The following is a 25,274-nucleotide window of genomic DNA, read 5'->3' on the forward strand; positions in this document are numbered from 1 at the left end:
CCCACTCTACCAATCTCTCTCCACCCACGTCACTCTCCAGAAATAAAACTCATAATTTAGATATGAGATAGGGGATAACCAATAGAAAATTCATATAATCCTTTTTTTTTTTACGTTAGAAAATTCATATAATCCTTATCACACCATATAATGATACAAATAGTTTCAAATCACACTACATTCACACCAAACCATGCTAGTGCTCTAGACATATTAAACACACAAGACACATTATTCAAGTACAAACCAACCTCATGAGTTTCAATCCACAAAGCAATACAATATAATAACCACCTCTACAACTGAACACCCTTAATACTTGGTGGTGGCACCTTCTTCCAAATAACTTTGACAAGATCAATATATAAGGGAAATTGCACAACTGCATAGAATGTGACAGGCAAGCAAATGGAAATATATAAGAAGAACAAGATACCACTCTTGGTATATTTATCTGTGAGCACAAAGTAGTGTCCAGCAATGAAAGAAATGAACATGGCAACAATGGCAACGAAGAGAGAACTTAAGCCAAAAAGAAGCTTCATTGGCAAGTTTCTGTTGAAGTCTTCGACTTGTTTTCGAGAAGTGAGTATAGAAAGGAACATGATGAGTGCAGTGACAGAGAAGTAAAGTCCAACTAACGAAGATACAGCGAATCCTTCAAATGCTGGTTGTCCTTCGAATGTCGGTTTCCCTGTTTCCTGATTGCCTCCAGGGACGCTGCCTGATGTAGCAAAGGAGACGCCTGCGACGAGTGCTGCTACAACTGAACATGACTCTGATGTTTCTTTCAACCACTCAATACTCTTTTCTAGAAGATTTGTGTGTTCCTCCTTAAAGATTTCACCTGGGGTTTTTCCTTCTTTGTTGCTTCTATAATGGAAATGGTCTGGTACTAGTCTTTTAATGTACTATACAACACCATTCACATATAGTAAAAAATGAAAAATGTTAATGCTAGCTAGTTTTAAAAGAGACATAAATAGAGATTAGGTAGAAAAGTAACGGTTACATGCTATACTCTAATTTACCAAAACACAACACACTCAAATGGCAACACACAGGTGACCGCTTAAATTACCAAAGCAACCCACTAAGGAGAACAAAAATATATTGGTAAAGTTGTTCTATTTAAACTTTTTTTGACATAATTAATATTTAAATAAAATATATATTTGTATTGTAATTTTTTTTAGAGGATTCGTAGTATACTCTTATATTTTTAATTGTATGATATATGTACAATTCATATATTTATCAACAAAAAAAATGTACAATTCATATAATTTGATGATGTATACATATAAAATGATTTTTAAATTTTTATTAAGTTGTTATACTTAATGAAAAAAAAAATTGACAGTTATTAGATCATGAAAATACAGTGTCTTTATTGAATAATTAAATAGAATAACTATATCAAAGAGTTACTTTGAAGTACACTTTGGATAGAATGACTACGTATTTTTGGGTTTTAATTTTATTTATTGATGAAAATAATGTTAGATCTTTTGAAATAAGGGTGGTCACTTTAATTAATACTCTCTAAATAATATCGACGGAAAAATATAAATTCTTCAATTTCATTCATAGTTTAAAAAAAGTAATTTTTTTCCTGTCAAATTAATCTTTTTGCATTTTAAAATGTCTACAATATTGGTCCAAATTAACTTCATTATTCGTCATAATAAACGACTAGCTACATTAAAAAAATGTTGAAAATAAAATCTAAATTAGGTTAAAAGATCCTTGACATACAATTTTCTCTTAAATATATCATATGGATATCTTTATATATGTATGTATGTATGTGTCTATATATATATATATATATATATATATATATATATATATATATATATATATATATATATATATATATATATATACACACACACACACACACACACGTACCTTGTACCATTTGATGTCCCACATCATTTGCATGGCCGCACCAGATATCCTCCAAGCAGTGTTTTCTTTGTGGCTTGTTGCAAATGCTGCCAAATGTACAATGGTGTTGTCATTCCTATCCACTTGTAGATTTAAGCTCTCAAAGGTTTTCATGGAAAAACTCTTCCATAGCCCCTCAACAACTTGTGGTTGTCTATTCTTCACGGCCAAAAGTAACGCATTTTCATTGTTGGAATTAGTCTCATGGATTACACTTTTTAGTTTAGATTCAAGCGCGCGCATCATTTCTGTTATGCCATGTTTTGCTGCAATCAAATATGCAGTGTCCTTTGTGCCAATTTTCTTTGCAGATAATTCTGATTCAATATTCTTCATTGCTACAAGTAATAAGTCTTTCTTGTCAGATGCCTTAATATATAATATTCCCTCTATTTTATCTTGAGGTTCAAACTATTTTTTTACAAAACAAATTATGTTACTTCATACAAATTAAAGATAAACTATAAATATATAGAAAGATATAAAAAAAAAAAAAGTTATCAATTAAATTCACTAATAGGTCATAATAATTAACAAGTGTCATAGTTAAGCCTCTCAAAAAAAGTGTATTAGATAAGGAAATTAAAAAATAGAAGTTTTTGATTGGAAATACGAACTTTTTTTTTTTGAAAGATGGAAATACGAACTTTTAAACTTTAAAAAAGTTGAATACAAATGTTTTAAGAGAATATTATCATGTTCATTTCTTTAATGTGTGTATTTAAGACACTCATTAGTAAAAAAAAATATTACTCTTTCCGTTCATAATAAATATATGTAACATTTTAACTATCTATATTATTTAGCTAATCTACTTTGACCAAGTTGTATATTAACATGTGTGAAGTTGTACGACAACGAATTAGGACAATTAGGAATAGAAGTATTACTTATTAAATATATTTTTGACGGAAAATATTTGTTTTGTTCTTACTTCCTTCCTGTTGGAATTTTCGGCCGATATCTGCAAAATTCTTAGCATTCTTTTTCGTTTTTTTATCATGTTCTCCGTCATCAAAGGGAACAGCCCCACCGACCATGTATGAGCCATAAGGATCTTTCATAAATGCTTCCAAGAGTTGACCACCATATATGTGATTCTTCTTGACACTCTTTATTGCTCCTAAGTTTGCAAAATTAATTAATTACGTGCACAGAGCAAAAGAGTAATGGTGACTTATAATAAAAGATATAATTTTAAGGTGCAGAAGTAAAAAGTGCCGTCCTGCATAACTCAATTGATATGGACATTGTAGTATGTAGGAATTGAGGTTTGAACTCAAAATTTCTCATTTATTTACTATAAGGGATAGATATTAAACCAATAGATTGCATGACAATAACAACAAATTTTAAACCAATAGACTGCATTACAACAACAACAACAACAACAACAACAACAACAACAACAACAACAGATAGAATAGTGTTGTATCATTCATTAGCTTATTTTGCACCATTAAATTGATAAGTCAAATCACACACACACTATATATGGCACTCGATCTATTGAGACTTATTGATCAAATTGTCTATTATCTTTCTTGTGTAACACAATGGTAGGCCACAAATTAGATCATGTAAAATTAAAAGTTGAGTTGTTAAATATACATACCCAATAGTGACTTAGTAGGCCATCTTTTTCTTGGTGATGGAAACATGATATGCCATATGGTGAATACAAACATTTGAATGTGGTAACATAAAATCTTAACACAACTAGAAAAATCTAGTCGAGTAAGAGTATGTAGTGCTTTGCCTGCCTTTTCTGATTCATTAACATTGTACAATCGTATTGAAATTTCACTTTGATCACCTTTATCTGCAATATATATTGATAGACCAGTTATATAGTGGACCACGTCTAAATATCATCACCAAAATTATCATATGCTTGCTATATTATTTAAAAATAAGGAGAGAAATTCTTATTATTCAAAATGATGATGATGATGATGATGATGATATTTTACCACTAAATTAGTCAACTCTTAAGTTGATTGTTGTTGTTTTTATTATTATTGTTATTGATAGGTCTTTAATAATTTACAAGTTTTTCTAATAGAATTTGAGTTTCATCCATATTGAGGTTATAAGATTAGTCAACTATTACCACTAAAATGACTCTTCATATGTGTGTGTGTATATATATATATATATATATATATATATATATATATATATATATATATATATATATATATTAATAATCGATATTTCACAAATATATTTACTAATAATTTGATATTAAATTTTAGGGCTTTATTATATAATAATACTATGAATGATGATGTGGATAATGTTGGATTTGAGAATTTAATATTGAAGATTTTTTTCTCGTAAAAGAATATTAGAGTTACTTAGAATAATTTGATTTCATTGAAAATTTTGATATATGCATTGAGATTACTAAATGATCTCCTTCCAACTATAATTAATTTAATACACCAAGTGGTACTAATACTAGCATCACCAATGTGTGTGGAATGATGTAATTTGAACAAAACATCCAAACATTTGTTTATTCATTATCCTATTGCTGGTTAACTGTAGTAGGATGTTCTGTCTAGTTAGGTATCAGTTGTATGTTGACAACAATAGCTTTTGTCATGTTGTCTAATTTGTAGGTTTGGTATCTTATGGTAAACAAATACAAGAATGTGTTCATTCAATTTAGTTAGCATCAATGTGGTCAATTTGTAAGCATAGCGAAATGTGGTTCTTGTTCACCCTTTGACATGGTTGCACTAAAGTTAAAGCTCTTTCTTATGATTAATATCAATTAATGTAGCATTGAACCACTCAAATGTTTATGAGTGATTTTATTTGTTAGTTTATTATCATTTTTCATTTTGGTTTGGTGGCGTTGTTGTTTTGATGCCTTTTCTGTAATATTTGACTATTGTATCTTTTTACTCTTAACTTCTTTTTTACTATTGTATCTTTTTCAATCTTTTACCTCTTAGAAAAAAACCAATTTATTTTTAAAAAATAAAATAAATATGAGAACTATTAATAGCTAACAACTGTTGAAACATTACATAAAGGGCATAACTAGGTATCATAAGAGTCACTTTATTGAAGACTTTACCTTTGTCTTCTTCGTCTTCAGATATAAGACCCTTCTCATACAATTCAATTGTAGTTTTTGCATCCCAGATTTTGACAGAAACACCTTTTAACACCAAAAGTTTATAAAGACCATTAGACTTTTATTTTGATGACTTGAGGCATAAAAGTAAAAAATAATGCATGTAAATGTCATTTCAACTTCTAAAAGACATGAATTCCACAAGATTTATCTTTTAATTATTGCTCTTTATGATTATTCTTTTGAACAACAAACAATTAATACTATATAGTACTGTAGTAACATACACCCTCCGGTCACTAATATAAGCAAAAATTTACATTTTAGGTTCATTCATTTAATGATGTATGTAGTCTATAATAAAGACTATGTCCATCATTAAATGAATGAATTTAAAATGTAAATTTTTGCTTATAATAGTGACCGGAGGGTGTATTGGATATGAAGAAAAAAAACGTGGGGGAATAAAAAAAAGAATTACACGTGGCTTTCCTTAAAGTTAATTGTCTATTTCAAAGTAGAAGGAGTGAAGCAAGCTAGTTCTGATTTTTTACGCCAACTTTAATCCTAGATCTGAATTATAAAGCACTTGTATTACTCGAGTCTTGTTCTTTTGGATAGGGATTTGGTATTGAAATAGGTGTAGTTATTAGCATACTATTATTTATTATTTATTAGTTTGTTACTTTGTCAATTCTTGTGATTTGACTAGTTATTAATTAAATTATTTTTCTCATTAAAAAAACATGGAGTATGAGAATGGTTCAATTAAAATAGAAATATATATGTTGTCAAGAAAAAATTGAAATATAGAAGCAAAATAGCAAAAAGATAGAGATGATTAAAAATATATTGAAATGCAAGCAGCTTGTCATATGATAGGATAAAATGGAAAGAAGAAAATGTGAGAAACTATAACGTAATATGAAACGAATCAAAACTCTAAAAATTTTAAGTGCAAGATAATATAAATAAATTAGTGGAACAATGAAATATAAGATGAATAATCTTTTAACAAAAGAAGAAAAAAATGATGTTTTTTTTTCTATTCTTGATTTCAATCCTAAATGGTAGTGGTAGTACATGAAGGTTTATGAAAATTACAACGAAGAAGGGAGGGGAGCAAAATCCCTCGTAAACACATTTATTGCTTCCCCTCAAATTGAAGTTTTTTGTAAGGGAGGAGAGGGAAAGAGAGATGAATTAATACAATTTTAATTATATTAACATAGTTATTCTCATATGTATTTAGAATGTCAAAATCGTTCTTACGAAAAAATTAAGGCTTATTTATTTATGTTTCAATGTATTCTTATTGTCTTCACTTTCCATTGCTAATTTGCTACACATTCTTTTTTCCAATTTATCTATTACGTATTCTTTTCTTCTTCATTTGTTTTAAAATTTAAGGCTTGAGGTTTGAGGCATACTTTCTTATATTTATGTGTCTCGGCAACGGAATCTTCGAGGGCAGGTGTATGGTTTTGTAAGGTTCATGAATGTGAAGAATTGTGACAAGTTATCACTAGCTCTGAACAATGTGTGGTTCTGACAGTTCAGGGTTTGGACTAGGGAAGCAAGTTTTGACAGATTTGCGAAGCATGATACGGTTGTTTCAGATAAAGGCAAGGGAGTGTCAATCATGGATGGTGTGAAGGTGGGTCAATCTCAGGTGCTGAAGTGTGGTGAGGGAGAAATAAGTGAGAGGGGGAAGAAGGAGATGGTGGGGGCGGTGGTAAGTGAGATGTTGGGGAGGGAGATAAAAGTGTGAGAGTGGGCCATGTGGTGGTCACGGTGGGCAGTGAGGGGCGAAAGTGTAGAGGGGGAGGGAGTGGTAAGGAGTTAGTCGGGAATGGTGCAGAGGGGGTTTTAACTAAGAAAGCAAAGGCGAAGGAGGAGAGGGAGGAAAGCGGGAAGGGAGATAGCATGGAGTTGATGGGTGAGGGCGTAGGGGTATAGAAGGGGATTGAAGGCAAGGAAGTGCTAGTGCAACACTCAGTTGCGGCAGTGTCAAGCAATCTTGGGGACTTACCGCAGTTTTAAAAGAAGTTTCACATGGGCAAGCGTGGGTGTGGTCGCGACAATGGTGAATGGGGAATCTGTTTTTCCTTTACAATAGCGGGTTGAGGATGCCGGATTTCATAACTTTATAGTGACTCCGATGGGAGGAGATAGAGTTTTTCTTCACTGTTTAGGCCAGGCGGATGTCCTACAAGTATTCAATGACAAAGTAGATATTTTTGGAATGCTATTTTCTAACGTGCACAAGTGGTCGGTGAAGGATGTGGTGTATGAACATGGTGCATGGCTTTGCTTGTATGGTATGGAATGAATTTTTTTTATAAACTGTGTTTTAGAGTGTGGAAGATACATTCAAGCAGATGTGTGCACTACAGATAAAGGAAGGCTCGACTAAGCACGAATTCTCATTTTGACTACTTCGTTGGAGGTCGTGAATACGTCTATGGATCTATTGGTTGATGGTTGTCATTATACAATAAAATTGGTGTAGGAATGTGGGTGTTGTTTAGGAGAGGACTCATTTCTATCGGAGACACGTTCGGTACTTAACGATGTCGTTTATGAACATGTTGAGGTGCACGACATTAATGAAGTTAAAGGTGATGTGGAGGAGCTTATCAATGAATTACACAAGCAATGGTCACTGATGTCGTTTAATATCGATGGATAGGGGGTTATGTCTTGAAGGAGAAGCTCGAGTTGATTAAAGGCAACCTTAAATAGAGGCATCAAACTCTTCTAAAAACATGGAGGGAAAAATGAGAATGGCGAAGGAGCATATGTTTTCCCAAGATTCTAAGGGGTAAGTGTGCGCGCTTTCGAAAGAAGAGGTGGTAGAGCTTCATGATCTTTCAGTGAACTTGCACTCTATTGCTCGTGTTCAGACTAGCATGAATTTCCAAAAGGCGCAACTGAACTGGTTGAAAGAATGCGACACAAATTCCAAAAAAAATTCATGGCATTATGTCTAGTAAGCGGCGTTGTAACGTTATACAAATGGTGCAAGTTAATCATATTCAAGTCGAGGGAGTCCAAAATATCATAGCGGTTGTTTTTGATCATTTTATTGAGCATTTTAAATTTATCCGTGTTGTGAGGCCAGGGGTGGATGATCTAAATTTTTGTAGATTGACTTACACTGATGAAGGGAATTTAATTCGACCTTTTTTTGGAGGAGGTGAAGCAGGCAGTGTGGGATTGCAATAGTTTTAAAAGTCCGGGACCTGACGGTATCAGCTTCGGTTTCATTAAAGAATTTTGGGGTTAGCTTTAAGTTGATTTTATGCGGGTCTTAACTGAATTTCATCGGAACAGGAAGCTATCGAAGGGAATAAATTCAACTTTTATCGCCTTTATTCCAAAGGTGGGAATGATATTTGACCAATTTCCTTGGTGGGATGTATGTATAAGGTTCTTGCTAAGGTCTTGGCTAATAGATTGAGAAGTGTGATTGGGACCGTCGTTTCAGATTCTCAGTCGGCGTTTGTTAAAGGTAAGCAGATTTTAGATGGTATCCTTATTGCCATCGAGGCGGTGGAAGAAGCTTGACGCCGTAAGAAGGAAATGTTCTTGTTTAAAGTGGATTTTGAAAAGGCCTATGACTCGGCGGACTGGAAGTATCTTGATTCGATAAATGAATAAAATGAATTTTTCGACTTTATGGAGAGTGGATTTTTGAATATGTCGGTTCCGCAACAGACTCGGTTATAGTTAATGGTTGCCCTACCGATGAGTTTCTGATGGAGAAGTGGCTTCGGCAACGAGACCCTTTATCTCCTTTTTTGTTGCTATTAGCGGCCGAAGGGTCGATGTTGGGTTATTCCGTGGGTACCATGTTGGGTGTCAAAACACGGTGCAAATATCTCATCTCCAATTTGCAGATGATACTTTTATTATTGGTGAAAAGAGCTGGGATAATGTGCACTCTATGAGTGCGATGCTGATTCTTTTTGAAGATATTCCTAGGTTAAATGTAATATCCCGCCTGTCAGTATCAGAATATTACCAGTCGATCGTGCCAGAGGATTAATGTTTATGGAAAGAAGGTTGACGGAAATATGTATTATGTTATGTCAGCTTAATACGGATAAAGTATCAATGTCAAATTAAACACGTTTAAGGCAAGGGCAGTTTGGTAATTGCAAGGGAAAGGATATTTATTTGGTTGAGGGACCAAAATATCTCATTCTCTTATCCACTTTCTCACCTCTAAGTTTGGAGAAAATATTTCTCTCATCCCTCTCTCTACGCCATCGGCCTCTCTCTTCTCTCCTCACCTCACCAACTCATCAAATCTTCTTCCTCAAAGAATCAAGGTTAAGTTTTGGTTTCTCTACCACCCCTCAAGAGATTGGTAGCTTGGGATTGAGTTTGTTTCCAATTCTTCTCCTCTATAGAAGAGATTCAAGTCTGGGGTTTTGGTGAAAGCTTTGAGTTGGAGTATAACTTAAGGATTGATGAGCTAGCAGGGATTATGGTTCTTTTATGGCAAAGAATAGCAAGTTTGAATGGTTTAATCAAAGAAAGCATGTTGATCATGAGCTAGGGTTTTGGTTGTTTGAGCTTGGGACTTGGTGATGCTACAAGAAATTTACTAGGTGAGTTCCATATATAGTATTCCCTACCTTTGGGATTATGTTTATGCCTTATACAATAACATGAAAATTCTAGGGTTTAAAAATGTGATTAGTTGCCCCTTTTTCTTGCCATGCTCACTAAATGTGTTAATACTTGCCATATAAGTGTTTTTACAAGTATTCTATGATCAAATATGTTTAGGAACATTTGGTTTGAGCTTTTGGAGTCAAAATAACAAAAATGCAGGTGTTGGACTGTCACAGCTCGCTAGGCGAGCTGGAACTCCAGAGCGAGGGAGTTGCTCACCATCAACTCGCCTCGCGAGCAAGGAAACTTGCCTCGGCGAGTGAAGCAACTCGCCTCGCGAGTGAATGGTGTTTTAGGGCACTGTTTGCTCGCTTCAGGTTTTAAGCCATCTTTTGGTCAAGTTTTCTTCAAGCAGTCTTTTATAAAAGTAAACCCCTCAAACCAAGGTCCTATATGATGATTTTCTAAAAGAGATTTCTTATTAATGAGGCAAGTATTAAACATGTTTAGAGATGTTTGGTACATGAGAGAATGACATGTATGATTTGATATGAACCGGGGTAGCAAGTTATACGTTTAGCAAGGAAAAAAAACTAGAGCCTCGACATAGTGGTCGAGAACTAGCATGTTAAGCAAGAATCCCTAGAATGATAAGACATGAAGTATGTTTCTTCGCACATGATCAAGAATGATATAGCAAGTATGTTAAGTTATGGACATGATAGTTAATCTCACCACTATGTTTAAGTATGAATTTACCGCTAATCGGATCGATCAAGGTTCCGAGGTAAACATTTAAGCATGAATAGGTTTATCCTTCATGAACGACAAGACCATGACAAGTATAGTGTAGGTGGCATGTCTCTTGCTATCCACGCCAGGGGGATATAAGCGGTTCTCATGATGAGAATGGTTCAAGCCGCAAGGGACCCGCATGTCACTGAGTAACAAGATGTCGGTGTTCGTGTCTCTTGTTATCCACGTCAGGGGGATACGAGAGGTTCTTGACTCAAGGGGAACGATTCAAGCTTTAAGGGACCCGCACGACACCGAGGGAGTCCGATGAGCCCTTGCTATGTTTCATCGGTCATGTATGGGATTGTTCTCGGGGTTACTCCACCCGGGGCTCTCCGTAGAATGAATCTAGATAGTAATTGTTTGTTCAACGCTAACCTAATGAATGAACTTATGCACGACCATGTATGTTATGTTTATGATTATGTTCATGATTATGCAAGAATGATTTCATGTATGAATAAGTTAAGAGCAAGAGCATGAGATGTTATAAGGCAAGTACAAGTCATGTATAGAACAAGTAAAGAATATGATACCGATGACGATCTTAGGTTTCCCCTAATCGTCCGGTTTAGATTCGTGTCATGACATGTTATGCTTAGGCCTCGATACGTAGAGCGTATTCTTTGCAATGTGGTCCTAGATTCCCCCTCGGTCGCCATGACACGTATAGGAAGTGAAGCCTATAACAAGTAAGATGAACCTATGACGGGTCTAGCATGCACTACCGTCTAGAAAGCATGACCACACACGTATAATCAACCGTCAGGTTGTATTGTAGACACGTGGTGACCGTAGGTTTCCCCTGAGGTTACCTATAGCCTAGGATTTAAGGGAACTCACTGAGACATTATGTCTCATCCCAATCCTTATTTGTTTCAGATATCAGGTTGGACGTCAAGGTAGTAGCCGGATGGATTATTCTGCAAGAGCTCGTTCGTACGTCTATGGATTTCAAGGATATATGTATCTTAATTAAGATAAGACATGTTGTAATGATAATGTACGAACGCGTTTATTGTATCATAAATTCATTCGAAGTTTTTATGTTGTAAATTTTAATGTATCTAGTACTAAACTAACGCACATGCTAGACTTTCTAGATATGTCTAGTATGGATGTTACATTAAAGGTTAATTTTAACATGAGTATGTTAACATGTGTGCATGTTTCTGATTCATGGTTGAATGAAGCTACCTTGGTGATGAATTGTAGGACCGGGACTATCCCGTTCGTGCACTTAGGTTTGCCTATTGGTGGGAATTTGGAAACCTACGATTGACTGTATTATTTTCTTGTTTGTCTAAGTGGAAGAGCAAATATCTGTTGTTAGGTGGTCTCCTAGTTCTCCCGAAATCTGTCTTGTCTTCGCTTCTGGTTTACTTTCTTTCTTTCCTCAAGGCTCCCACATGTATAATTTCTTCTATTAAATCTATTTTTAAAAGATTTTTTTTAGGGGGGTGGTGAGGATGTTAGGAAAATATCTTAGGTAAAGTGGGACTCTGTTTGTTTACCTAAGGAGGAGGGCAGTTTAGGTGTTAGGCAGTTGAAATAATTTATTTTAGCTTTGTTAGGGAAGTGGTGTTAGAGGATGCTTACGGATAAGGAGGGGCTTTGGTATCGTGTTTTGGTGGCCAAATATGGTGAGGAGGGGGCGGTTAAGAGAGGGGGAGGAGGAGGAATAGTTTGTTGTGGTGGCGGAAGGTGGCTGGTGTCTATGAGGGTGTGGGTGTATGAGTGGGGCGTGGTTTGATGATAATATTCACCAGGTTGTGGGTAATGGGAGTGGCACCTTCTTTTGGATGGATAATTGGATCGGAGGAGCTCTGTTAGGGGTTAGATTTAGTAGACTGTTTGAGCTAGCCGAGAACAGGTGGGTGTTAGTAGCGGAGATGTCACAGTTAGAGTGGGAGGAAGGGGGAGAGACATGATGGTGGAGGAGGAGACTTTTTGCATGGGAAGACGAGAATATTATGGAATGTATTTCTCTGTTATGTAACATTGTTTTGCATATTGACGTTCTTGACAAGTTGCGGTCGCTACTTGATCCTATTAAAGGCTATTCTGTCAGCGGGGTGTATCATTTCCTTACAACTGCGGAAGAACCTATTGATAGGGGTTCGATTGATAATATTTTGCATAAATAGGTTCCGTTGAAATTCTCTTTGTTCTCATGACGTCTTCTCCACAACAAGCTTCCAACTAGGGATAATATGGTGTGGAGGAGGGTTCTTCAGGAAGGTGACAACGTTTGTGTTGGTGGGTGCGGTTCTGCAGAAACAGCTGTCCATCTTGTTTTGGGTTGCAATTTATTCGGCGGCTTGTGGTATCTCATCCGGTGGTGGTTAGGCATTTCCATGGTTGACTCTAGAGTTTTACGCGATCATTTCCTTCAGTTTGGACAGTATCCTAGTTTGTCTCGTTCATCTCATTCATTCTTGAGGCTGCATTGGCTTGCATCTGTTTGGACTATTTGGAAGGAAAGGAATAACCGGGTTTTCGAAAACACGACATCCGATTTACATGTGTTCTAGACAAGGTTAAGTTTTTTTTTGTGTGGTTGAAGGCAAATTTGTTTACTTTTGCTTTTGGCTGTCATGATTGGTGGCGATACCCTCTAAACTGTATGGGTTTAATTATGTAATTTTGTCTTTCTTGTTTCCCTTTCGTCGCGTTCCGTTGTTATAGGCTTTGGTATCTTTGTAATTGACTTTGTGCGTTTTACTTTAACACGCCTTGTGCAAGGTAGACCTCTGTTGGTTTGTTAATATAATCCATTTTGACTTGTTCCAAAAAATAATAATTTGTTCTTATATTTTATGAAATGGTACGTGTTCTATTCTTAATTATTTTTCTTAATGTAATTGGTTCATACTTTTTCGTTGTATGCATATTAAAACATTTATTAATATATTCTTTTACATATTTATATAGAACTTAATTTAGCAAATATTACATGGATTGTCAAGATAAAAAATTACTATCAATAAAAAAATTTCAAATAATTTTATATTGTATTCTAAAATTTACCAATACTTTTTTTTTTACAAGAAAAATCTATGATTATCTAATATTTTGTTAGGGCTTTAATATTTGATTATTTACGAAGTTTTAGGTTATTGAGTTTTCATGTTTAATTTTTTAGAAAGTGAATAATTTTAAAATCATGAGATTTTTTTAAGAATGGAGAGATACAAATTAATGCGGTTTTAAAATCTCCCCCTGCTAGTTTCCAGATTTTTGTAGAAATACCATATTGTATTGAATCAAACATATATTTAATTAAAATCTCTCTCCTCCCCTCCCTTCCCTCTTGTGAACTAAGCATATATTTAATTAATATAACTCTCCTTCCTTCCCCTCTCCTCCCCTCCATTAAAATCGATCCCCTCTCCTCCCCTCCATTGAACCCAACAGACCCTAGAAGTCGTTAGGTTTTTATTTTTGCAGTAAATAATCAATTATGAAGTTCGTTTAATCGATTAAGTAAATAATGGAGTAATAAATTAAGGAAAATATGTTAGACACCCCCAATAGAGCGGCGTATACACGTTTAGATATAATAGATAAGGTAGAGTAATGTGATATATGTTATAAAGTGATGATATGATATGAATAGAGAGAAAATAAAGTGTTGAAAGAGTGTGGGAAAAATTGGAGTGTTTAAATAAAATTGTTGATAATTTAATTATGTGCATGAAAAGAACTTATTTAGTTATGATAGGTGATCAATTCAAATTTATGAAATCTTTGTATTGAAGTGACATTTGGAGTCTATAAGGTTTTTATTTTTCATTTGAGGATCATCCATCAAAGAGAAACATATATTTTTTTTCCTTGTACTATAAAAGGATAACCACATGTTGGTGCCGAGGATCTAGAATTATGCATAGTGAAATTAGTGGTCAAGTTCCAGTTAGGGTTAGCAACCACTAAAGTTTTCACTCCATCTCATCTCCTCCATAGATGAGCATGAGTGCTAGTTCTTAGTGATTTAGAGTTAGAATTACTTTGGTGATGCTTCAAGCTCACATCTTTCCTTGTTGGAATGTAATTTGTTCATAACTCTATTTTATCTATCAATTTAGCTTTTTAATGTTTTCATTTATGTTTCATTTCATCTTCATCTTCATCGCTAAGGTCATCACGAGCTAAACCCCTTTTTTGTAGTTTAGACATGATGAGCTTATGATATTCTTCGCTTTAGATTCAAAGAGTTATAGCTTCGTGCTTCTTTCAAACAAACTCTTTTAATGCCAAATCTTTGAAAGTAAAACTTGATCACTTTTATTTTTAGTGCCAAATTCCCTAAGACCGACATGAAATGGGAATGGAAATGTTTGTTTGATATGAGTTGAGTCCCTAACTACCAAAAGGAGATGGGAAGAAAGACTGATTGAACTTAACCTCTTCTTAGATGGAGAGCTACCACGACGACCAACCTAGCAATGTTGCATGTTAAGTACTGTAATTGTACCCTGGTGAAGGTGTGTCTTCACATGCTTAACATGATGGATGAGTCGAAAGACCCCAAAGACCACCAAGTTGCTGAGAAGCTATAGAAAGCTATATCTATATATTTTGAATCAAAGCACATAACTAAGAGTATGCTGGGAGACACCAATGATATATCAAAATATCTATTATTAAGTGATTACGAGTCCAATTATTAAGCATTTCAAATGAAAAATTGGAATTTAAAATTGTTTTAATTTATTTTTATAAAAAAATATATTTGTTTTTATACCATATATATGCGCATAAAAAATACCATATATATATATATATAGACACACACATTGTCACTTACAGTTGTACAAAATTTTCTTCCACCATTGTAGCTTATTTCCACTCTTGAAAGCTGATTTCCTAGTAGCAAGAAGTTCAAGAGGAGACTCGCCATGTTTGTCCTCCATAGAGCGAAAAATCGGATACAAATGCATTATTATATTTGCCATACCTGTTGCACATGGCACGTAGATTATTAACGAGATATATACAGTAAGAATTTTGGTAAATATTTTTTTATCAAGTTTAGATTAAACTTTACCATAGGAGAATTTCTTTATTAAAATAAGTTTATAATTTTAACTTTTGATTGTTTTAATACTTTGAAATTTTATTCTTAAGGTGTAGTTGTGATCTAAATGGTTTGATTTAAGTAGCTAGCCAATTAGATAAGGACAGAGGAGAGGGCTGCATAATTAATCAGCTTTTATTTATGGTCGTCAAATTTTTGACGGTATATTAATTGATAATGAGTTGGTGAATAATGCTAGAAAATTAAAAAAAGATTTAGTTCTTTTTAAAGTTGATTTCGAGAAAGTTTTTGACTCAGAGGATTGAAATTACTTGGATGTTGTTTTGTTTAAAATGTATTTACCAACGTTATGGAGGAAATAGATTAAAGAGTAGCACAGCTACAACTTATGTTCTTGTTAACGGTAGCCCAACAGCAGAATTCTCCTTCCAACGAGCGCCCCGTTAAGGTGATCCATTTTAACCTTTCATATTTTTAATAGCGGCCGGGGGTCTTAATGTTATGATGAAAGCCACTATAGTAGAAGATCTCTTCTCTGGTTATAAGGTTGGTGATGGTTTTGGAGTCATTTTTCCGCATCTTCAATTTGTGGATGTTATACCCTAATTTTGGACCTAAAAATACTTGCTCAAAATGTTTTTCCATCTCTGATATGTGTCTTTGACTCTTGAGAGATTGCCAATTTGCTATTGTTTTACCCTGATATTTTACCATGTTTTATCTGCATATTTTACTATCTTTGTTTTGAAAATATTTTCAACTGTGTATTTGTCTGTGTTTTCTTGCATTTAAAACCATCCAAAAAGGGTTTTCTTGCACCTCAAGTCATTTGAATTTGTCTCTGATCAATTGCATATTTCTCTGCATTTTATTTCAATGTTATTTGCAAAAATTCATGAAAAAGGGTATTTTAGTCATTTCCTGCATTCAAACTCATTTTAATCCCTGAAAATTGTCTCTGAGTCTTTTCAATTAGTTTGTATAAATTCTTGCTTTAGTTCCATGTTAAAAAACCTTTCAAAAATTGCATTTGAGTCAATTTAGTCCCTAGGGGCATTTTGGTCATTTCACATAAAATTTTGACAGAGAGAGGTTACTTTTAAGTACCTCATTTTGTAGTTGGTTCATTTTAGTCCTTTTGTTGATTTTATTTTTGTTTCACTTTACGTTATTTTCAAAATTACCAATTTTAACAAATTTTATTATTATTTTAGTCCCTATTTTCTGTTATTTTCATTTTAGTCCTCCAAGTTGTTAAAATTTACATTTTGGTCCTCTTTGTCCATTTTTGCCCTTTGTCCTTTATTTTCAAAAATTGCAGAACAATCCTTTAAGTTTCAAGTCTTTGTTTTTGGCCTTTTTTTTCAAATTGCAGTTTGGTCCTTTAAGTTTGTCAAATTGCAGAAAGGTCCTAAGTCCATAATTTAGTCCAAGGCAAGTCCAGAACACGTGGTAGGCACTCATTGGGTCTCAAGTACATGGCAGCCTATATAAAGGTCATATCATCAATGCACAGTACCAATCATCATTCTCTAACCGCCAACTCAACAAACACCATTCCACATTCTCTCTCCAGAATCAAAGATCAAAATCCTAACCGTTTTCAAGGACACCAAGAATATTCATCCCCAAATCCAAACCCTAACTTTCCAGAACACAAAATTGAAGCAAAATCAAACGAATTCATCACAAGTTCTCAGAGATTCAAGCATGAATCATCATCATTGAACCGGTTGTTCTGCAATTCAAGCACAAATTCGCCACTGTGAGCGACGAATTCATACGATCACAGAAAGAATCGAAGTTGAGAAGAAGAAGGATTGAAGAAGAGGAATCACCGATTTATTTTCGGTTCAACACCTACCAGAAGGATTCGAAACTTCTACGAAGTACTCCGAAGATTTCTTTGTTCGAATCTCCATTTCAACTCAGGTAACCACGAAAACCTTCTCGTTTTCATCGCAAAAGGCTCAACGAAGGTTTGTAAATACGAATAAACGGTGAATCAGAGTAGATCGGTGATTTAGAAACCTTTTCCTTCGAAAAGACTTTGAAAAAGATTAAAAAATATTAAAACTAAATCTTAAAACGTAGATCTACAACGTTTCACCGTTTATTTTCCAAATCAGAGTTCATATTCGTAATCAGTGTGAAAAATAGAGTGGTTTAGGGTTTAGATCCATGTAGATCGGAGTTCAAGACTCGCCGGAATCTGGAATTCACGGCGGAGTTGATGAAGATTCCGATGAATCTTCATCTTCTCCGACCGTTTCATTCCAGAAACCGGCAGAGAAGGTGAACGGAGAAGAAGAGAGAAGGGAGAGTCTCTCTCTCTAAGTTTAAACCTAGAGAGAGAAAGAGAAGTGAGAAATGAAACAAACCAGTAGCTTAGGGCTTTTATAGAGGACTGAACCGGACCGGTTCAAAACCGGTCCACTCCCCTGCACTCTCCACCATAGGATCTAGGTTAGATCCACATGGATCAATCCTACGGTCCCTGAAGCTCCTGAGGTGTTTTTGGATCTGGTTGTTTGGGCCTGGGCTTATTTTTGTACTGGATTGCATTCTTTCTCTATTTTTTTGTTATTTGCACGCTGTGTATTGTTTTTTACACCCCTGCCATGCCTAAAAATCCTTTTAAAAATCTACAAAAATTCATGTATGTTTCTTGTTCATTTTGTGATGTTTCTGTGGTGATTTTGCATATTAAAAATTAGTAAAAAATAATGTGATGATTTTCTTGCTTATTTGTGACATTTAGTGTTAAAACTTGTGAAAAATATCCTAATTCTTGATACATGCTGTTGATTTGTGATATGTGAATTTGTGATGAGCTTACATCTGTACTTGATGTGTTTTACTGAATGTTAACGTGTTGTGGTTAGTTACTTGTTTTACAAGTCATATAAATAATTGTTTGTGAAAATAAAGTGCCAAATGTATCTAAAAATGTATCATAACTCTTGACTTGAATATGTTTTTATAATTCTCACATTATTGCTGTAATAAAACCTTTGAAAAATTGTCATGATATGAGGATTATAGGTCAAATATTTGTTTTGATATTATGATAAATTTTAGGTATATTTTGCTACCTTTATGTTAAGAATTTTGTTACCTTTTTGTCAAGTTTTTGCTACTTTGTTTAGTGTTCCTTTTGCTTATAATTTCTACTCTATTTTGCCTTATGCTACTAACCCTTTCATTTCATGTTTCATTCACTCATAAGCATTCCTCATCTCCCCTCATTTCTATAGCTTTATTTTCTTGCCATTTATTTTTTTCTTGCAAAGGACTTAGCATGTATAACCTAGGTTTTTTGTACTTTATTTTATGCAATTTAAATTCTTGCAAGACCATAGCATGTAAACTAGGGCCTATGTAACGGACAATGGACTCTAATGATGTACACCGACACAAGCACCGACACATGCACACACATCACATGGATACTTTAGATGTATATAGGGAATGTATGCTTTACATGTATGCTTAGGCATCACGATACTTAGAAAAATTCTCTTTTCTAAAAAATGTGAACAACTTCACTCAAATAATTTTCCAAAGAAACCTTGGGATCAAAATCCCATTGAATTTTCCCTTTTATTTTCTTAATAAATGATAAAACAATTGCTAAATACTTAGACCTTTTTGCAAAATAACTAATCACACCTCACATTTTCCAAAATCCTATGCCCTTGAGGCCTTTCTCTCTTATTCTTCAAAATTCCATTTTCAAAATTAAAATCAACCAACAAAAACAAAAACTTTTTTTGGAAGAGAACTACATGGAGTTTGATCCCTTAAAAGGGTATGTAGGCAAGAAGTCAAAACTTCTCCAAGTTCAATAAAACAAAAATTCCAACACATTCTTCTCCCTCCAATTCTTAACCTAGCAAACCCTTAGGTGTAAATAACGTTTTTCAAATAGCATTTAAAAATAAAGCGCGTGCGTAGAAAGTAAAGACGGTTCCTATAGGATACTATAGTTGCTATAGGTGCCTAACACCTTCCTATACCAAAACCAACTCCCGAACCTCGATTCTCAAGGGTTTTTTCTTATTTTTCCCTTCCCAAGAAAAAATGAGATATCAAAGGTTAAAAAGGTTCAGACTTAATCAATGTTTGACACCCGAAAAACCAAGATAAAACAGTGGATGACACCTTGTTGATTGGTAATAAAAGTTGAGCCAACATTAGATCTTCGAAAGCAGATTTAATTCTCTTTAAGGTGATTTTGGATCTTAAAGTTAATTTTCACAATAGTCAGTTGGTTTGGCAGAAGCTTCAACGGTGCTTAGTTGTAAAACTGGATCTCTACCCTTCTCGTATTTGGGTTTACCTATAGGTGGCGATAATCGAAAATTAAATTTTTGGACACCTCTGGTTGATCATATTAAATCTAGATTGTTAGTTTGGAAAAGTAGAAGTTTTTCTATGGGGGTCGCTTGGTTTTCCTGAAGTCTGTCATATCCTTTCTTCCGGTCTACTACCTTTCCTTCTTCAAGGTTCCCGCAGGTATCATTTCTTCTATTGAATCTAATTTTAAATTATAAAATTTCATTCTATTGGATACACCCCAAATTGGGGGGAATGAAAAGTGGAGGATTTGATGGAATAAGATGGAATGGATTCCAATTATATACCATTCCATTCCATTTAGTTTTTGCAAATCCAAACCATGGAACATAATTATTTATCATTTCATTCCATCCCACTCCATCACATTCCATCAATCAAACACAACCTAAGGAGTAAATTAGCAACTTGCACTCACTTGGCTTTGACTAAAAAACAACTAACCTTTGTTATTTAAAACTTGTAGTTGGGGGTTGATTTTGTAAGTTTCTTTAAATTATTAACACCCACTTTGTTAATTTACACCCACTTTTCTTTAAATAATTAAGACTTATTTGATTAATTTACACTCACTTTCTTATGTTTGTTTATCAAAAAAAAACTTGTGTGGGTCATTTTAAAATAATGAAAGTGAGTGTAAATAACTAGTAAGGTAGGTTCTTTAAAAATAAAAATAAAAAAATTAGTAAGGAAGGTGTAAATAATTTGATAAAAATTACAAAAGTGAATGTAAATAATCAAGTGGGTGTAGGTTGCTAACTTAATCCATAATAATTTTAGGTAGGTGTAGGTTTTTTTTTTTTTAGGTTTAGGAAAGGTAGATGTATGTTGTTAATTTACTCCTTGTGTTTTTGACTTAAAATTCCATTATTATATTTAAACTGCTTTGCTACACATACATAAAAATTGTTTTATGTTTCTTATTCAGTTCTTCCGACAAATAAAAAGAAAGTAAGAAAAGTAAGAAGAAAAGAATAAATAAAATAAGAGATGATAAAGAACTAACCGAATATTTCTCTATGAATGGCAACGTGAAGAATGGTAGTGCCATTGTTATTGATAGCAAGATTGATATCATATGGGAAAAACTGATGTAGGTAAAGAAAGGTCTTTTTATGGCGTGCAAGCACAGCCCAAAAGAGTGGTGTTTCTCCCTTTGCATTTTTTACTCTAATCAAATGCTTCCTTTTACCATCTTCTCCAATGATACATTCACATATACTTGTGAATCCTCTATATGCTGCACTATGAAGAGGAGTAGCATCTCTTTCATTTGACAATTCTAAACCACTTAGATCACCATGCCTTTCTATTGCATCTACAAGTCGTTTTACACCATCTTTGTAGGCATTGCTTACTGCCACATGTAATGCTGTTCCTCTTCCCTTTATTTTTATCTTGTGAAAAAATACATGTTCTTCATATTTTTTGATTACTTCTTCCCATTTGTCTTCCATTACTAACTGGCGGAACACGGCAGCTACATATTTGATGCAAGTTATTGTCACAAAATAAAATAGTGAGACATACTATATTTAATTAATCACAAAAATGTTGGAAATATTGAACGTCAACTTAAAGAGCCTAATAAATATAAGGAGAGTTTAGACGTACCATCTTGAGAGTCATAATCTTCATCTTCATCTTCATCTTCGGAATCATCTTGAGACTGAATCATAGAATTAGGATTCATTTCATCTTCATCTTGAGGCTGAATCATAGAATTAGGATCCATTTCGGAAGTTTGAAACTTAGAATGAAAATAAGAAGAATAAGATCAATGAGAGATGGGTAGTGGTGATGTAAGGAACTGAGCAGATCTAGTGCAAACCTAATTCCTTTATATAAAGAAAGAGAAGCTATGAATCCGAGACTTCCGGAAAAGAAAATTGATATTCTGTTCCAATTATGAGTTTCACATTAGGAGTATGTAACACTCTTATCATTATTTGGTTTAATTGCATTTTTTTATATCATATTTTATCACAATTGTGAAAAATGGTCTATCGATTTAAAATTGAACCGTTTTAACTTCAAACATCACATTTGTTGCAATTTTGGTTCAAAAATTGTGACTTTTTTTTTTCTTCAAAAATGATTATTTATTTTCCCAATTAATCTGAAGGAAAACACCACATTTAGGGCCAAAATATATTATTTCTAAGGTTAAAAATCTCCATTTTTTGAAGCAAAACAAGTGTTTCTTGCGTTGCAATAAATCTCATTAGTCTTATCTAAGGTAAAAGGTTTAATTTTGTAAATAATGAAAACTAGATCTCGCTGAACAAAAAAATGGTCGAGACTGTGTATTACTTTATTTTTTATTCCTTTCTTCACTTTCGTGTTTTTATCGTTGCAGTTTTCAACCGAGTGAAACAACACATATGTGACAAAAGCAAAGTGCAATATGTTCGGTGCTGAGTGAAACATAAGGTTAAGCAAAAGCTATATTCTTTCTCAACTTTTGTCTTTAGCCTATTATAAGGCTTTGTATCTCATGGCCTTGATGTTAGCCCTTTTTTTCTAATAGCATTTTCTAATGTCACAATGTTTTGGTCTATTGGGAGCAAATATTATTATTATGGTTGGAAAAGTTTTTACATATTGTCTATGTTTGGTTTCATTTTTTTATAAGCAAAATGATTTTAAAGATGTATGATTGACTTTGATATGTTTAGATATGTTCGAGTAGAATTGATTTTATCTCTAAAATCGATTCTAACTTGAATCTAAAATTTGAAGTTTTTATTTATACATTTTTTTTGTACAATCGATTTACATGTATTTTATTGATCAATTTACTTTGATTTGAATAATTATCAGAACATAAACGTTACATTTAAGAGACTTCAGATAAAATAAATTTTACAAGATCAATTCATTTAAAATCATTTTCGTGGCAATAAAACTGGACAGATTTTTGTTTTGGTTGTTGAAGATGTACATTGCTCATGTAATGAGGAATTTTTTATGTTTTATTTCATGATGAAGAAGATCAAGTGTCGTAACACATGAGTTTGCCTTTGATTCCAATTATTGTTACCTACAAATTTATATCGGCACCCCATGTGCATAACTAACTTCAAAGTTCAGTAAAGTAGATAAATGAGTATGAACTACCAATAATCCAATATTACGATTCAAAATTACTAGCTGTATCTCTAACTATTCCTTCTTTTAGTGAAAAAAAAAAAAAAGAAGTTTATTCTTAAATAGAGCCTCAATACAAGTTAAAAGATATACTAATTTTATTCTTTTAAACATAAATATCGCTAACTAATACTTGCTTGTTTTGAGAGATGAGAAAGGCACCATTAAGAGCATAGGGAGAAGTTCAAGAGCACGATAACTTTTGGAGTTTGCTTCGGAAAATACTCAGAAATATTTAGCATTAGTTTTCCGTATAGCATAATCGTTTAGATTTTGAGCCAAATATATAGTCAATTATTTCTACTATAATTCTTTATATATGTGTGTTCCGTGTGGATTGTTATTTTTGTTGGAAATTGTGGTCGTTCTTTCCAGACTATCGGTTGTATTATCATACACATGAGGCACCTGTTTTGGTACCTTGAGCCTTTCAAACCACCTTTTATTATTATTGTTATATCATTTGTGAAACCACTTTGATCCTTCATGCAAATTTTATTACTTTGTTACTTTTGTGACTTGAATTATGTCACAAGTTTTGAACCCTATAATTATACATCAGTTTGATTTCTTTTGGAGTTAGATATATTAGTGAAATACTTGTCATGGTTTGAAATTAAGTTTGGGGTTGCTCTTTGAAATTAGCAACATCTTAAGTTTGGGGTGGGGTACCAATAAAACTTGGTTATCAAAATAAAAAGTAAAATGTAGATAAAACATCGAAATTATGGTCTCCACAAAAAAAAAATATGAAAATCAAGAGCCAACAAAAGTATGGTTTCTTCAAAAAGTTACAAGTTGGAAGAAAAATATTTCAAAAGTATGTTTGTTAGCCAACTTTTTCAAATATATCTCACCTTTAACCAAAGCCACTTTATAACCTTGAAAAGATCTTTATATATGTGTTGGTAATATATACCTATAATGTCTGTTTAGAATTGCTTCAATCTCATAGCAAGGTACAATCACATGACGACTAGAGGGCGGCAAATGCCTTGACCAACCCGACTGGCTTTATAAGATACATATGTTTATCTTAGAATTGTAAGTGGTTGAAAGTAAGAGTATCTTCTCTGTCTGTCCCGCTTGCATGGAAGTGGTAAGTTAGTCAAGCCTGGAAGTGGGAAAGAGTAACAATTTGAGCTCCATCTCTGGAAAGGTATGTTCCATCATCAAATTCCTGTAAATTCTAACTTCTTGCAATTTTGTGGCTTCAGGATAAGCAACGATTTAAGTTTGGGGTTTTGATGAGGGAATAACATATGATACTTTTAGCTATGTTTTTAGATATTTTCTTTGCATTTGAAGGCAAATTAAAAGTCAATTAGAGTAGTTGTCAATGGTTTGAGGAAGTTTTTATATTTTTTTCATTCGAGTCATTGTAATTTAGTTTTATCTAAATCATGCAACTTCATAAGTGTTTTGAGTCTTTTTAGTGAGAAATCATGTAAATCGGTAAACAAGACATCAAGTGAAGGATCGAGGATATGAAGATTGAAGTTAAATAGTTTTTAGAAGACATTTGATGATAATACAAAGTAAAGAAAAATTATTTGAAGTTCTAATGCATTGCAAGACGGAAGATTGCTTGAAAAAGAGTCGAAAATTGCACAACTCGCATGGGACAACAATACATGTTGTCTCATGCGCCCCTGCACACCATTCCATGCGCCCCACACATGGACACGGCCAATAGTTGATGTTTGCTTGTTTTCCAAGCCGTTTTTGGTGGAAAACCCCTATTTTCACTCTCTTGGCCCCTAAGTAATCATACATTATAAATAGATACCCTTGAACACTCTTTTATTAATTTAGAAATCTAGAAGTACAAGGCAAGGGTCAAGCATCAGGAGCTTCAGGGCAGAGGATCTTCATCCTCCTCTTGATCTCTCTAGGGTGTTGTTCTTTATTGTTTTGTAATAATGTTGCCATAAACAACTAAACCTCTTTGGTTAGGGTTCCATGATAAACCCCTTCTTATTTGTTGGATTCTATTAATAAATTTTTCATTCAGTTTGTAATCTAAAGTCTGATTTAATTCGTATATGTCCGTTTTTATACTGTATCTTAGATGGAGCCAGTAGGATTGACAACCCGAATTCCATTCCAGCAAGGCAATAGTGAATTGCTTAGTTTCTAAAATAATTGAATCTAGGTATGAATTTTGTTGGTGATTTCCAAAATAATGGAATCACTTTAGAACCATAAGTTATAACTCTTCACCAAGAGTTGTAACTCTTCATGGGAATCATTCATATA

General features: G+C 33.6%; 1 protein-coding gene across 3 annotated transcripts; it reads right to left on the minus strand.

The window, feature by feature from the left end:
- Positions 1 to 123: 123 nt before the first annotated feature.
- On the minus strand, positions 124 to 21,677 carry LOC146938122 (uncharacterized). Of its 3 annotated transcripts, XM_085752134.1 has the most exons (8): positions 21,480 to 21,677; positions 20,872 to 21,345; positions 15,276 to 15,425; positions 5,045 to 5,128; positions 3,569 to 3,775; positions 2,888 to 3,076; positions 1,915 to 2,291; positions 124 to 911 (listed from the first exon to the last, which is right to left on the minus strand). In XM_085752134.1, exons 1-8 carry the CDS (start codon positions 21,598 to 21,600, stop codon positions 297 to 299), a joined length of 2,217 nt encoding a protein of 738 aa, XP_085608260.1. In that variant the 5' UTR covers positions 21,601 to 21,677; the 3' UTR covers positions 124 to 296. The 3 variants fall into 3 exon arrangements, with proteins under 3 accessions (XP_085608260.1, XP_085608261.1, XP_085608262.1); XM_085752135.1 differs by lacking the exon at positions 5,045 to 5,128; XM_085752136.1 differs by lacking the exon at positions 3,569 to 3,775.
- Between the last annotated feature and the right edge of the window lie 3,597 nt (positions 21,678 to 25,274).

The sequence above is a fragment of the Medicago sativa genome, chromosome 3 (assembly GCF_051527215.1).
Source record: "Medicago sativa cultivar Bolivia chromosome 3, Bolivia_mono, whole genome shotgun sequence".
NCBI lineage: Eukaryota > Viridiplantae > Streptophyta > Magnoliopsida > Fabales > Fabaceae > Medicago > Medicago sativa.

Coding starts and splice junctions, on each gene's coding strand:
- LOC146938122 (XM_085752134.1), bottom strand. CDS start 21,600: ATGGATCCTAATTCTATGATTCAGCCTCAAGATGAAGATGAAATGAAT. Junction 5,129..15,275: donor GAAGAAAATTTTGTACAACT/GTAAGTGACAAT, acceptor TGGTGTTAAAAG/GTGTTTCTGTCAAAATCTGG. Junction 3,077..3,568: donor GCCTACTAAGTCACTATTGG/GTATGTATATTT, acceptor TTGCAAACTTAG/GAGCAATAAAGAGTGTCAAG.